The 13,549-nt window shown below is 43.1% G+C and overlaps 1 protein-coding gene across 1 annotated transcript; it reads left to right on the top strand.

Moving 5' to 3' along the window:
- The first annotated feature begins 425 nt into the window (after positions 1 to 425).
- cks1b (CDC28 protein kinase regulatory subunit 1B) lies at positions 426 to 3,840 on the top strand. The gene is made up of 4 exons (XM_037092833.1): positions 426 to 584; positions 817 to 885; positions 1,105 to 1,232; positions 2,612 to 3,840. The coding sequence occupies exons 2-4, from the start codon at positions 827 to 829 to the stop codon at positions 2,659 to 2,661; spliced, it is 237 nt and encodes a 78-aa protein (XP_036948728.1). The 5' UTR covers positions 426 to 584; positions 817 to 826; the 3' UTR covers positions 2,662 to 3,840.
- The last annotated feature ends 9,709 nt before the right edge of the window (positions 3,841 to 13,549 follow it).

The raw sequence follows: 13,549 nt of genomic DNA, 5'->3' as shown, positions 1-13,549 counted from the left end.
GTAGAAGAAACTCACACTCATTGAGGTTATAATACAAACTCAGAATTATTATTATTATTTTTTTGCATTTGCCTTAAAGAATCACATCACGCTCTCTGCCTCTTTGAAGAACACATAAAACGGTTTCAAAATCATGGCTGTATTAACAGAACAATTACATAAATATAATCTGAATAGACTTTTTATAACATTTTCATGGTTCAAAATGCACCAAAGACACTGAAGTCTACACATGATAATCAAGTGGAAACATCTGGGTCGCTGGTTATGTAATATCATTTAAGTATGTCATGTTTGAATTCTGGACTTTCTCAAAGTAATGTGTACAACATTTTTCCCTGACCAATCAGGAACGGCCATAGCAGGATACGACAATTTCCTGCGACGGACAGAACTGACCAATGGCAAGAGAGCACTTTAAACCGACGGCCCAATAGGATGAGGCGAGGTCTATTTGAACGATGAAAAGCGGGCTCGCAAACATTTAGAGGGAAACAAAGAGGCAGCGAACATCTCGCGACCGTGAGACACGAAAACTGGAATAATTCACCTTTTCCGTCAGGATATTTTGACATTCATATAAGGTAACCTGACCGATTCGCACAATAGCAGACACGTCGAGTTGAATGTTTACATAAGCGTGCGTTGTTAGAGATAACGCTCGTTCTCGCTAACTTAATCGAGGTTAGCTTAGCTGTTAGCCACACACGTTTGGCTAAGCTAAGTACAACTTGCTGTCGCGTTTGCCACTTCGTTGACCTATTTGCTTTATTTCTGATTTCTTAAAGTTTACTAACGTAAAAACCTTTCCAACAGGTTCACAGTCATGTCTCACAAACAGATCTACTACTCCGATAAATACGACGACGAGAAGTACGAGTACAGGTGTGTATGGCTCATGTTAATAACGAATTAGCATGCTGTTATACTTTTATCAGGGTATCGGCATTATTCTGTAACCAACGATATGAACAGTGTCACAACAGTGGCAGCTACAAACTTGTATCAGTTATGTAACACGATACGTCACAATCATATTTATCTGGATGATTTAATTTCCGTTAATCTCTGCCCTCATATCCTTACTCTTACTCTATCCCACAGGCATGTAATGCTACCAAAAGAGATTGCAAAGCGTGTACCCAAAACTCATCTGATGTCTGAGACCGAGTGGAGGAATCTCGGGGTCCAGCAGAGCCAAGGATGGGTGCACTACATGATCCATCAGCCAGGTATGTAATCTCTTTAAGTTGTTAGGGCAGTCTTCAACAAATCATCTGAAAATAAATTTATACCAACTGGCAAACAAATGTGTGATAATAAAAACGAGTAGTGCATTTTACATTGGCTTATTTTATTGGCAATCTGACTGAAAAATCAGATACCATGGCCAGGAAGATGCTGAATATTGGCCCGATAATCGTCAAGCGACAAGTATCTGGCTCCTCCCCTATACAAAGCGACTGCTTTTATCATCCCAAGGGGAAATTCCACTCCACAGCAATCTACTTGTTCACAGTATTCAAAAATGGTACAAACATCAGCACACAGTGTGTTTGACTGCAGGGCACACAAACTAAATAACAGTAACAGTTCTCACTTAGTTTGGATGCAGACTGCAAATGTGATCACAAACTAAAACTGACTCATTTGTTTTTCTTTCAAAATTCAGTAGTATTCTACAGTTTGTTCATTTATTTATGCTGCTAATATGGTCAGTTATTTGTTGCCATATTTGTATGAGTGTATGAGGGACATACTGTATCTTCACACCTATTTCTAGCAGTGTTACTATATCTGAGATGTCACATTAATTTTAATGCACGTTTTATATTTCTGTTATATTTTATAATCCCTCTGTAGTGTGATAGTTTTATTCTACAAGGAGCAACTGTTATATATCCAGTTTCCCCCTCAGGGATCAACATAGTGTGTCTGATTCTGACAACCAAGCACATGTCTCAAAGCTAATTTGCATGTAACCGACTTGTCCACTGTAGCATAAAAGTATATGTTCATGCCAACATGAGAAATCAGTCATTATCTACCCAGTCCCCGTTAAGATTAAATATTGAGACGTTTTGCTGTCCACAAAACATTTTTGGAGCCTCACAGCAAAATAGCGTTGTGACATTTTTCCCAGTGGGTGAGGACTTGTTTTTAAAATGCTGAAGAAAGAATCTGTACAGAAACATAAAATTGTTCCACACGATGTGGAGTCAAACTCATGCATCTGCTTTAGTCAACGGGGACCAGTAATGGTTTTAGCATAGCAGCTAAAGTTGCGTTTTTAGCCTAAACTGTAAACGGCACTTTTTCAAATCAAGTCCCCATCTGCTTCTGTTGTTGAGTAGAATGCTGCCCACATCTCCTGCGTTATTGGCTTGGGGCCCACCACATGTTGAGGTCTTTCAGTCAGAAGATGAAAGAAGCAAAGTGAAAGTTTCAATAGATTTGGTGACCACAAGCAGATGGACAACGGGTGTCGAACCCAGCTGCACCCTTCATTCAAAAACAATAGGAGTCACAGGAGTCAAGTTTCCCTGTAAAGAATCAAAGCATCACATTATCTCTGCTTACGTATTGTGTACCTTGGTCTTCTCTCCTCCAGAACCACACATCTTGCTGTTCCGGCGCCCTCTGCCCCCCCAGAAGTCATAAGGGAAAGATTCTCTGGGTCCTTGGAATATCAGTCCAACTTGCGTGCCACAGATCAACTCATCAAAATAGGGATCGCGCTGTCAGATTACCTAGTTCTTGTGTGCTAGGTGACTTGTCATTTGGACTGATCATGTTGGACCTGGAGAAGGACTATTGCATTTATGAACAGTGGTTGTGGAATAGAGTATGCATTGAAGGAAAAAGAAAATCATCGACCTTCTCTTGTGGAAAAGACTTCTTCATGTGTTAACAGCGACACAGCGTCTGCCAGAAACCTTCAAATCAGCTCACACTGTCTTTTTTGACTTAACCTATCTGTCCAACTTACTGAACCTGCTTGGATATTCCAGCATTTTAGAACAACAGATATAAGATGTGGGGAGTAAAACCTGATGAAATCATTTGAGTAATTCTAACAGAGTGCATTCTGGGTCGGAGCACAAGCTGGAGAGAAAAGCTGGGTCCTGAATAAAGGTCGACTCTGAAACATCAAACGGCGGTTTTAAGTGACATGTTGCTGCTTGGTTTAAATGGCACTAACTTGGCATTTAACGTTTTTTTTTTCATGTGCATTGAAAGCTGCATCCATAAGAGTTGCCCTGAAACTAGTTTTGAGCACATTATATTAGCTTTTGGCCCACTTTGAAACAAATCTTGTGCCTGGTCTGGTTGTACCAGTGAGCTGCTTGGTATTTATGAATGTGTTGCCCTTTCTGAAATAAATGTTAACTTTTAAATCTGAGTAGTGTGGACATGTGTTTTGGCAGTATTTGGGTTTTACAACTACTGTACTATTACACAAAACCACTTAAAAATGCTCATGAAGGGGAAAAGAAGGGAGCTGACAGCTTTGATGGCAGATGCTACCCTTAAGTGCTCTTGTTGAATAAATCAGAATCAGTGACTGAGATTGTAGAAAGCAATTTTTGGGTTTATGTATCAAATTATATTGCAACCAGGCACTTGATTTACTTGTCAAAACTCCTTTCTGAATACTTGCACCCAATCTGAAATGTTTGTGTTTACCTTCTGTCCCCTTCGTTTTACTATCACACACTGCGCTGCTCTGCTGTCATCGAGGCAAACGTTTCGCCTTGAACTTGTGCCTTTTTGCAAGGTATTACATGTGTAGGCATTGAGCTGTTTGTCCTGCAAAGTTATTAAAAAATTGAATATGGACAAAGTTGTGGCGCATTTTAGTCTTTAATGAAACAACAAGAACTAATTGGTGTGTGTCTGTCCCTACAATAGGAAATACATTAGTATCGCCCCAAGCGGTTATGAGTCACCAGACATGCGACAGTAATAAAAGACATGTGTTAAGGCAGTACAAAATAAGAGTTGAGTACAGCACCATGAATTAAACATGGAGTTTAAGCATCAATATGGCTGTCACCTAATATATTCAATGTTTCACAGTACTTAGTTTGGTCACAGTCCAAGTCATCAACAACATATTGACATTGGATCAATTAACAGTGACAGTTGGGAGCAATGTTCATTAAATAACTTCACTGTTGCTGGTACAAAAGACTTCCTGAATCTCTCAGAAGAGAATGTGTGTCGGCCTCTCACTTAAACCTCTTCCACTCACTAAAAACCCTGTATATTATTTGATGAATATTGATCATTTGATTTTGCATTCTGACAGTATGCTAATGCATTTAAATTGAATCATTTACTGCATTTACTTTTTTACCACTATTAATATACGTACATGCATCTTTTTTAACAGTCAGCACTGGCAATTTTAGAAAAGAATCCACCAGACCGCATTAAATCTTTTCTGAATAACGACCTGTTCCTCATGTTTCCTGTCGACTGCAAAACCACGGGGAAATGCCTTCACTTGCTTTGCTAGTAAGATAGAAGTGTGACACCCCCCCACCGGTCCTTGATGCTGCTGTACGTACTACTCCTCTGATGAGAACAGGTTCGAGTAATTAACGGAAAATAAAACGAATGAGAAGCTATAGCGTTGGTCCTGTTTCAACCCCAAATCGCTGGCACTCGTACAGCATTTCAAATTTGACACTGACGCACTGCCCTCCTTTATGACCTCAGAGATGATGAGCAATTTATTCACTGCTTCGTTATAGCCCGACGTGTGCTGCTGGAGTAAGAAGCGGAGCCAAAGCTGTGCTGTGAAATTGCCCATGTGTACGATAACCAGGTGTTGGGGCACATCACCTTACCCGCTGGGATAAAGCTGCGATCTGACAAAATACGCAGGCATGGATGCCAGACAGCACCTCCTGTAGGTGTGATATTATGCTACACAGTTGGAGTTCATCCAGCGGCTCAGTGATGCTGCATCTGCTGTCTGGCGCTGTGACTGGACTCTTGTTTTTCTTATTAGTTCCCTGTGATATTGCCAATATAACAATTCCACCATCTCCCATTTTGCCACGTAATGTGGGTCTCATCTGCCGGCAAAAGTCCCCGAGCTTAATGGACAAAATGTTTTACTGAATGGGCGAGTCGTTACGACTGGCGTACGTGCGCGGAGGCAGAGGCAGACAGCATCTGCCGCGTATTTAAAAGTGGAATGACTGGTGCGTTATTGCTCTGCAGAGGTTTTAATGAGCAAAAAGCACGATGGCACGGATGATTCAGACCATGTTACTGTTGGTTCGGATGGCAGCTTTAAACAGGATTCATGAATTTAAGGGAAAATTCAACCCGAAACAGGAAATTCAATCATTATCTGCTCAGCCTGTAGTGCCGATTGAAAGCACGGGTGAGGCCTCGCAGTTTCTGGAGCTTTTACAGCAAAACGCCGTCGTAGCATCTTCCTAAACAACTGAAAGAAACCATAAGACCACTCCATATGGCTTGTCCTGTGCAATCCAAGTCCCTAGTGGGCCCTGAGATTAAAAATTGATTTGGTTGACGTTATTTACGCCCTCAGGCCTCGAGCCAGAGCGCCCACTTCAGACGGGCTGTGCTAACACTTTTAGCTTGGCAGCCACAGTGAGGATTTCAACTCTAAAAAGGGTTTAAATAACATCTTTTCAAATCAATATGGGGTCTTGGGCCCTCCAGAGACTTGGATTGTGCTAGATGAGCTGTGCGGAGCTATTTTATTACATTTTAAAACAAGTCCCTCTCTAATTTTGTTTTTGTTTTTAAGGAAGACTTCTGCACCAGATATGTTTTTTTATGGACTACAGAACTTGTCTTGGCGAGTAGATGACCACTGAATTTAAATGTGTATGGTAAACTTAAGCTTTAAGTTTTGTTCTCAAAGGCCCACGCAGACCCAGTGTGACTGTTTCAACCCTGCAACTTATCTGGGAACAAACTTTGGATGCGAAAGTTGCTTCGTAAGAGGCCAAAAGTGGCGAGGGCTGCATTTATTTCCCCGCTATCGAGCTGCTGATTATTTTCTCAATGAATCATTAATCTGAAAATGACAGAAAATGCACACTCACACACACACACACATACACACACACAAAGGCCCATTTCTTTTTGGTTTTGTCTTACTGGCAAAGATTTTCAGGTTAAAATCAGATAAAACAAAGAATCGGAAAGTATTTGGGAAATATTTTAAACTGAGCTTTAAAGGTACATTATGCAACATTTTCCCCCAGGCATATAAACCAACAGAGCTCTCGATTAGTGGAACAGCAGTTTTCAAGAGCTTCAGATGTACTATGAAGCCATGTGTTTACATATGAATCTCAACGGGCATGTATTTCTTGTGTCACGGTGGCCTGAGAAATAAAACAGCTGCTCCCTTCTAGAAGTCCTACAGTGCAAAAAACCCCATAGATTTATATACCAACGTTGTACTAACAAAGTTCAACACACAACAAATGTTGACATGGGTCACAATAATCTCCTCTTAAGTGTCGACCTCTGCGGTTCTTTGTCTGTCGAGGACATACTACAAACTGGAGGAGGTCGCTGAGAGCTCCATTTCATCAGGGGAGGGCATCGGTGTTGCAAACAGTGCCTTTGAAAACAGTCTTTTTTACGGCTGTGCAATAAATCAAAAGCGGCCTCCTCGTCTCCCAGCACGTCCAGTCGCTCAGGCTGAATAATAAAACACAGCGAGACCAAATATAATCCATTCACAAAAGCAAATGAAATGCAGTGGGGGCATCAGAAACCACGGAGCTCATGAAAAGCGTCTCTGCTGTGACGCCGCCGTCGTCCTGAGGTTCTCTCTCCGGACTGTGGAGGGCAGTAAAACACAACGGCCGACGCGGAGGAGACAGTCCACATGAATCCTGTCGGCTCTTTGCATTGCAGCCCGCGCTGAATACCAAATGTTTATGACTCAGGCATACATCGAGACTGAATTCGCACATTCCCGTTTGTTTTCATCACATCTGTGGAAATGGTTTACGTCATGCGGTGTGGTCTAAAGTGGAGCACATCTGTTCAGCTGTGTGGCCCAGATGCACAGGAAACCAGCAGTGGCGGGGTTGGGGGGGTTGGCGGGGGGGGCAGGTGGAGCTCGTGGTTGACCGTCAGACACTGTGGGTAGTAAACCGCACAACTTTGGAAGTCGCGGTTAATGGAGGGAGGAAAATGTGTTGTGAATCAGAGGGAGATTTCTGACAATTTGCGGGGAAAAAAAAAAAAGTGTTGCCGAGGTAATCGCCAGGCTGTGATGGTCAGCAATCTGAGCTTCCTGCTGAGATCCGGAGATGTGTGGCGGGCAGAATAAGATGTTTGACGCCTTAAGGTGGGAAAAAAAAAAAAAAAAAGCTTGAGCGCCTGCCAGACGTATCTGTGAATCATGCAGGAAATTGGTTCCTGTTGGAGTCTTAAAGGTAAATGATGACCTGAATCTGTATTTACAGACCGGCTGCGCGCAGCGAAATAACGAGGCGGTTTATCAGGCCGATGACCTTTTATTAAATGATATTACTGCGGTCAGGGAAAGAGACTGTTTCACCTCGAAGAAAAATCTAGGGGTTGAACACTGAGTAGCTTCCAATATTGATTAAATGTCAGATTGTTGTCTCAGTTAAACAATTAATTGTTTGGTCTATAAAATGTCAGAAAGCAGTGAAAATGCCGACATAACCAATGTGATGTCTTGTGTGTTGTCGAATCAAGTCAGACAGAGAAAGGCGACAAATTCTCACATTTGAGAGGCTGGAACCGGACAATAGTTCACTTTTGCTTGAAAGTGACTTAAAATTAATAAATATATGTAAATACGGAAGATCATTTTCAAAACAGATTTCGGCGAGTGGCTCTCAAACCTTTTCTCTGTGGAAGTTAAAATAACTGAATTCGCTCCAATTTATAACCGTGTCATTTCTGTCCTCCATTAACACTGCTGGGCAGAGTTGAACTTCTGAAATAACATTATCTTGATCGGTGGCTTCCGAGCCTCCCCAGGGGGAGGTCGGAAGATTATCAGAGAGAAATTGAAAAAAATTCCAACACAAAAACGTAATGTATTTTCTCTCCAGTCTTTCCGTTCCAGTGACATTCTGTAGACCCCCAGCTTCTAAAACGCGTCAGTGATCACTTTCTTTCATTTTTTTTTTATTTCAAAAGATCTTTATCATCGAACATTTCTGTTTTAATGCACGTTTCCTACGTTCTGTTGGGCAAATGAGAGGTGCAACTTGAGAATTGCCCAAACTTATGTAAAACAAACGACACAAACACTCAGATGGACGTCTTCTCTCCAGTCTTTGTGAATTTCTTCCCAACTGTTTTGCTTAATGGCGTCTAATTTGTCCTCCCCCTCAGTAATGTGTCTGTGTTGGTCTTTACGTCGCATTCCGCTGCCTGCATAAATCTCGCTGACCTGAATCTTGATCGCCTCGCAGCATCAGAGCACTCTTCTCGGTTTAATTGTTCATACTGCTTTAAATACATTTACATTTAGGGCATTTAGCAGATGCTTTTTGCCCAAAGCGACTTACAATATGTACATTTGTCACAAGAAAGAAACCACAACATATTGCAACTGGTGTCGGACCCTTCTGGGCCCAGAAGTCACGTTGTGAACATTCATACGGCGCGACAGAATGATCACGGTTTGGTTCCGTGTCGCTGTTTTATCATCTCATTGCGCTATCGCAGGAATTAACGTCTGTCCCATAAAGGAAAAACTTCCAAAAGAGCTCAGAAGTGTTATTAAGTTTAAGCCAGGTGCATGAATAATTTAAAATCGGATGAAAAGAAGTGCGAGGAAAGTGTGATTGAGGATAACCGGGTGTGAAGATGAGAGCAGTTAAGGACCAGAGGAGGGGAACCGGCGGAAGGGGAAATTTTCCACCTAGAGGAGACACAAAGAGACGGAGCTGAACAGGTCCAGGGGTAAGTCTTTTACGAGGGGGCAGGTAAGACAGAGGTGTGAATACAGAAAAGGGAAAGTCGGAGAGAGAAAGACGTCGAGAGAGAGAGAGAGAGCGCGGGGAGAAAGAAGGTCAGACAGGGAGATGGAAAGTGCTCTGGTGAGAAGGGGTATTTATGTCTGGGAGTCGTCGGCGCAGCGGGGCGCCTTCTAAAAGCAAGCCACGTTCGAGGGGGGAGAGAGGGAGAGAGCGGCTGTTTGAAAGACGTCTGACAGAACAAAGAGCCCAAATTGCTCCATTAGACTGTCCAGAGAATCGTATTCTAAAAATGAATTTTAGAACAGCGCCAAATAATTTATAAGACTAATCTATCAAAGTGTACACAAAAGAAAGGCAATCCATTCTAAGGTTAATATTCTGTGAAACAACAAACTGTCCGTGATAAATTAATCCCTGAATAATACATTTTCGCCAAATGTATAATTTAGTTAATGTGATTTACCGATTTGCGTCGGACTGATACTGTCGGGGAGAAAATGAAAATGTGAAAGGAGCCCCGACTTTGCCGAAGACGCATGACATGAGACCTTGAGGCCAGAAGGGCAATTGTGGCGAAAATGAGTGTCATATATTAAATTAAAGCTCCTGGTGGGATCAGTCCCGGGGCAAGAGCGCACTGCCGAGCACATTACGGAAGACAAAAGGAAATGGAAAATGGCTTGTTTCAAGTCTTAATGCAATATATGAAAAATGCCCGCTGTGAGTTTCTCGCATGTCACATTTTTTCCTCCCTCCACTAAATGAAAGTAGGATAGCCAACTTCAGTCACTGTGACGGCTTGTTGGCTCCCCTGCAAAGTTTTACATAACCTTGTCACAAGTTGCTTGAACTACTTCAAAAGGGCCCTTAAATACTGTGTAAGTACAAAGTCATTTCCGGACATTAAAAAAAAGTTTTTCCGTGCAAAAATAACCCTGCAGGTGGCCTGTAACCAGGTCGGCTGTAGCTCAGGGGCAGAGGCAGCATCTTGTCATCGGAAGGTCGCTGGTTGATTCCCTTGGTCCGCATGTTTAAGCGTCCTTGGGCACGATACCGAACCCCAAACTGCCCCTGGCCTTGCATGGCAGCCACCGCCATCAGTGTGTGAATTACTCTAAGCTGCTACTGACAGAAGGTCTGCTAAATGTAAATGTGACCATCCTTGTTAGCTAGAAAACACAACAGGTCCATGTCATACATCTTTACATGGTCCAAGTTCAAATTTGACTACAATGTCACTCAACATGTTCCTCCTGAGGAAATAAGGAAGTAATACATGACTAAGGAAAGAAGCAAAAGAAGAGAGAGTGGTCATTTGTCTACATGATCACCTGTTGGCTGTTGCAGGCTCTAGGGCGAGCATGGGCACTCATATCTGCTCAACTGGGTTGTAATTCAAACGACTGCCACCTCACGTGCGATCACGTGCAGATAACTGCATCTGTGATCGCAGTTTTCTTTTGCCATTTCATCACCATTTAATCACCCAGACACTTAATTGTTGAGTTTGCAACACCGTACATGCTAGTGTGTTTTGTACCTTTCTGGTGTGTTTCTTTATACATGGTTTACATACATAGGGTCATGAGAATCTGAGCTTTCTAACGGTGTGTGGCACCATGATACACTTAAATTGAGGCGTTGACTTATTTTTTCTTTGCTGTGTTTTATAAAGTTTGGCGAATGAGCTGCTTTGTCTCAACAAGTTAACATAGTAAGTGCCTATAAACCCCCAAACTGTATTAAAGAATCTCTTTCCGAATGTAATAAGACATCTTTCAATATGAAATGACAAAGTGCTGTATCTATATCTCTCAGTTATTCAGGCAACCTGCAATCTAAAGAAAGTGATTCAAGTATCGCCCAAATTTCAACTCTACACTTTAACTAAAATTGCTTTTAAGACATTTAGTCATGGCAGCCTTCTTAGATAAGATATAAAATAATCACATTCTCAGTCTAGTGTTTAACAGTCCCAATTTTACAGAGAATTAGAGCCGCGGGACTAAATGAGGTCATAAATTAAACTTCCAAGGAGCCGTGTTTAACACCGCATTAATGTTATTGAACCGTGGCAATACGCTTAGAACGGATTGATAACCATGTTGCAAAAACAGAGACCTCAGAGCAAGGTCGACGACACTTTGTATGGGCAACATCTTCTGAGATTTTTCCCTGGATTCCGAAGTCGTTCTGCACTTTATCTGAAGCAACACGGAATCAGCACAGTTCGGATTTAAAGTTTCCTGGGATAAACTTTGTTACATACCAGAAATATTTGTCTTAGAAGATCCGTCTCAGTCCGCAGTGTCTGCCTGGTTTAAGGTAGCATTTTGAACGCACTTTGCTCGTCTGGTCAGTAGCTGAGTCAGTAACAAAGCAGGAGTTCCACCGAGATCTCAAATGAGTTCATCCACTTAAGTGCGACCAAAGCCTACTGAACAAGGTCAAAGCCTGAGCCGGCTCCGCCATCACTCCTGTTGATAAAATGGTCCTCTAATGGAGTCAGCCGGTCAGACATCGATCTGGGCCGAGCAGCGACTCCGGTCATACGGTTTTAAGATGTTTGGTCATGAGCACGTCGCCAGTTAGCCCTATCGATTTCCCACTCACAGGCTGTGCTCACTGGACTTCACGTTGGTGTAAGGGCTTGTTTTTACGAATCGGGCCCTTTGAGAGGATATTGAGATTGGCAGTGAGAGTTCTTTTCACGAGCCGGCCTGTCGGGAATGCCGGTGGCGCGCTGAGTCCTACAGCAGAGGAAAATCAGTAACGTCTGTCGATAGAAGCAGCAGGGGTCAAGCTGCCCGTCCTTATAATGCTGCACTGTAAACACAGCGCATAGCACTTCGGGGTCTCTTACTTTCCACTCCATCATCCCCCCCGGAGGTGGCTTTAAGGGTCTGACAGGAGTATTATCCAACCATATTTTTGGATTACGTTGTGAGACTCCATTCAGAGGGAATAAGGCTCAAAATGAAATCAGCTTTAAACACTGTGGCACCGGCTCATGTATTTTCAAGAGCTCGTTGTGAGAAAGGTGGGTTATAAATCAATTTTTAGGATCGACTGGGCGCTTTATCTTTATTTTCAACCTTGGCAGATCCTTTAGGGGTCTTTCAAACATTAGTATTTTCTTGCACCGGCGAGCCTGGCGGTCGAAGCGTCCAACTGCTCTCTTTATGTAGAACAAGGCGACTCATTCTGGGCTCGTTCAATGTCTCGCTCACATAAACGAGGCGTATTAAACAGCACCTGTTGATGGGACGCTGGGAGCAAATGGAGTGCGCGCGTTTGTGCCTACGGACGGCGTATCGATCCGGCTGGAGGAGGGCCCGGGGAGGACTTCCACACGGGCCTCGGTGTGTGAGATGCCGTCTGGACCGGGAGACTGCACTATTGATCAGCGTGTCCAGTCTTAAGTAGCCGCTCCATTCAGGCCCCTTGACGGCAACACTTCTTCCAAAAAAAAAAAAGAGAAAAAGACAGTAATCAATGGAAATGGTTAAATGACCCCACACAACTCACACGTTATGAATCGCGTTGGCACGGCGGATTTATCTTTCTGTGGATTATGGAGCGCTGTCTGACTTATTGACCACTCGTGAGGGTACTTATCCTCCCTCTGGATAGACACTGTGTCAGACTGGAGCTTGTGCTTATGAACTATACTCCCAGTGAGTCGGTGAATCTTTGCTTCCGTTCCCGCCGCTCCTCCAAAAGACCCCCTTCGCATGATAGATAGGCAATATATGAGCCATTTTCCCCTTTTCACTCCTCACTGCCTGTAATCCAAACACATTTGAGTGTGATGGTTGTCAAATGGTAGCGGGTAATCAGACACAGACAAAAAAAAATGAATAATGCATCACAATATGTCTGGCTATCATTGTGTTGATTATTGTCAGAACGAGCGAGAGCACTGTTGTCGAAATGAAAAAGACACTCGGCAGAGCTCGCGCTCTACATCCAGCAGCAGAATACACACTGCCTGCCCGACCGTCTCTCTCTCTAGCACGGAGCTAGAATATTCTTCAGCACCACAAAGTTATAAAAAGCCACAACTGCAATTGTTAGATCCTTCCCTATATATTGTAAAGCTCAAGAGGCGCGGAGATAGTCACGTCATCCATCACTTCACTTTGCCCTGGTAGCGTAGACACATTGACAAACAGCGTAACGCAGACAATTGAGATTGATACAGCCGCGGAGACGCACAGAAGGCTCTGGACACAACAAAGCAGACCGACACCGTCTCCGCACGCAAGCTCAGTTGGCAGTTGCGGACGAGTGGTGCTCGAGTGATCAAGAAGTCGCAGGCCGGAATTAAAAAAGAAAAAAAAAGAGCAAAATTTGTAGGTTCAAATTGGCAGTCGTTTGTAAAACATGCACAATTTTGCGACAATTCCTACTTTTTATTCATCGGGGGATGGGGAGAAAAAAAAAATCGCGAAACTGCGAGCGAGAAACTTGCGAGCGAGAGGATAGCGTTTGGGAGGAGGACTTGTCACATCAGCGAGAGTGACAAAGACGGAGAGTGAAAGGCGCGAGGGTGTGAGAAACTAATTGTAAAA

This window comes from Acanthopagrus latus, chromosome 3 (assembly GCF_904848185.1).
Source record: "Acanthopagrus latus isolate v.2019 chromosome 3, fAcaLat1.1, whole genome shotgun sequence".
Lineage (NCBI taxonomy): Eukaryota > Metazoa > Chordata > Actinopteri > Spariformes > Sparidae > Acanthopagrus > Acanthopagrus latus.
This window is presented reverse-complemented; position numbering and strand designations above follow the sequence as displayed.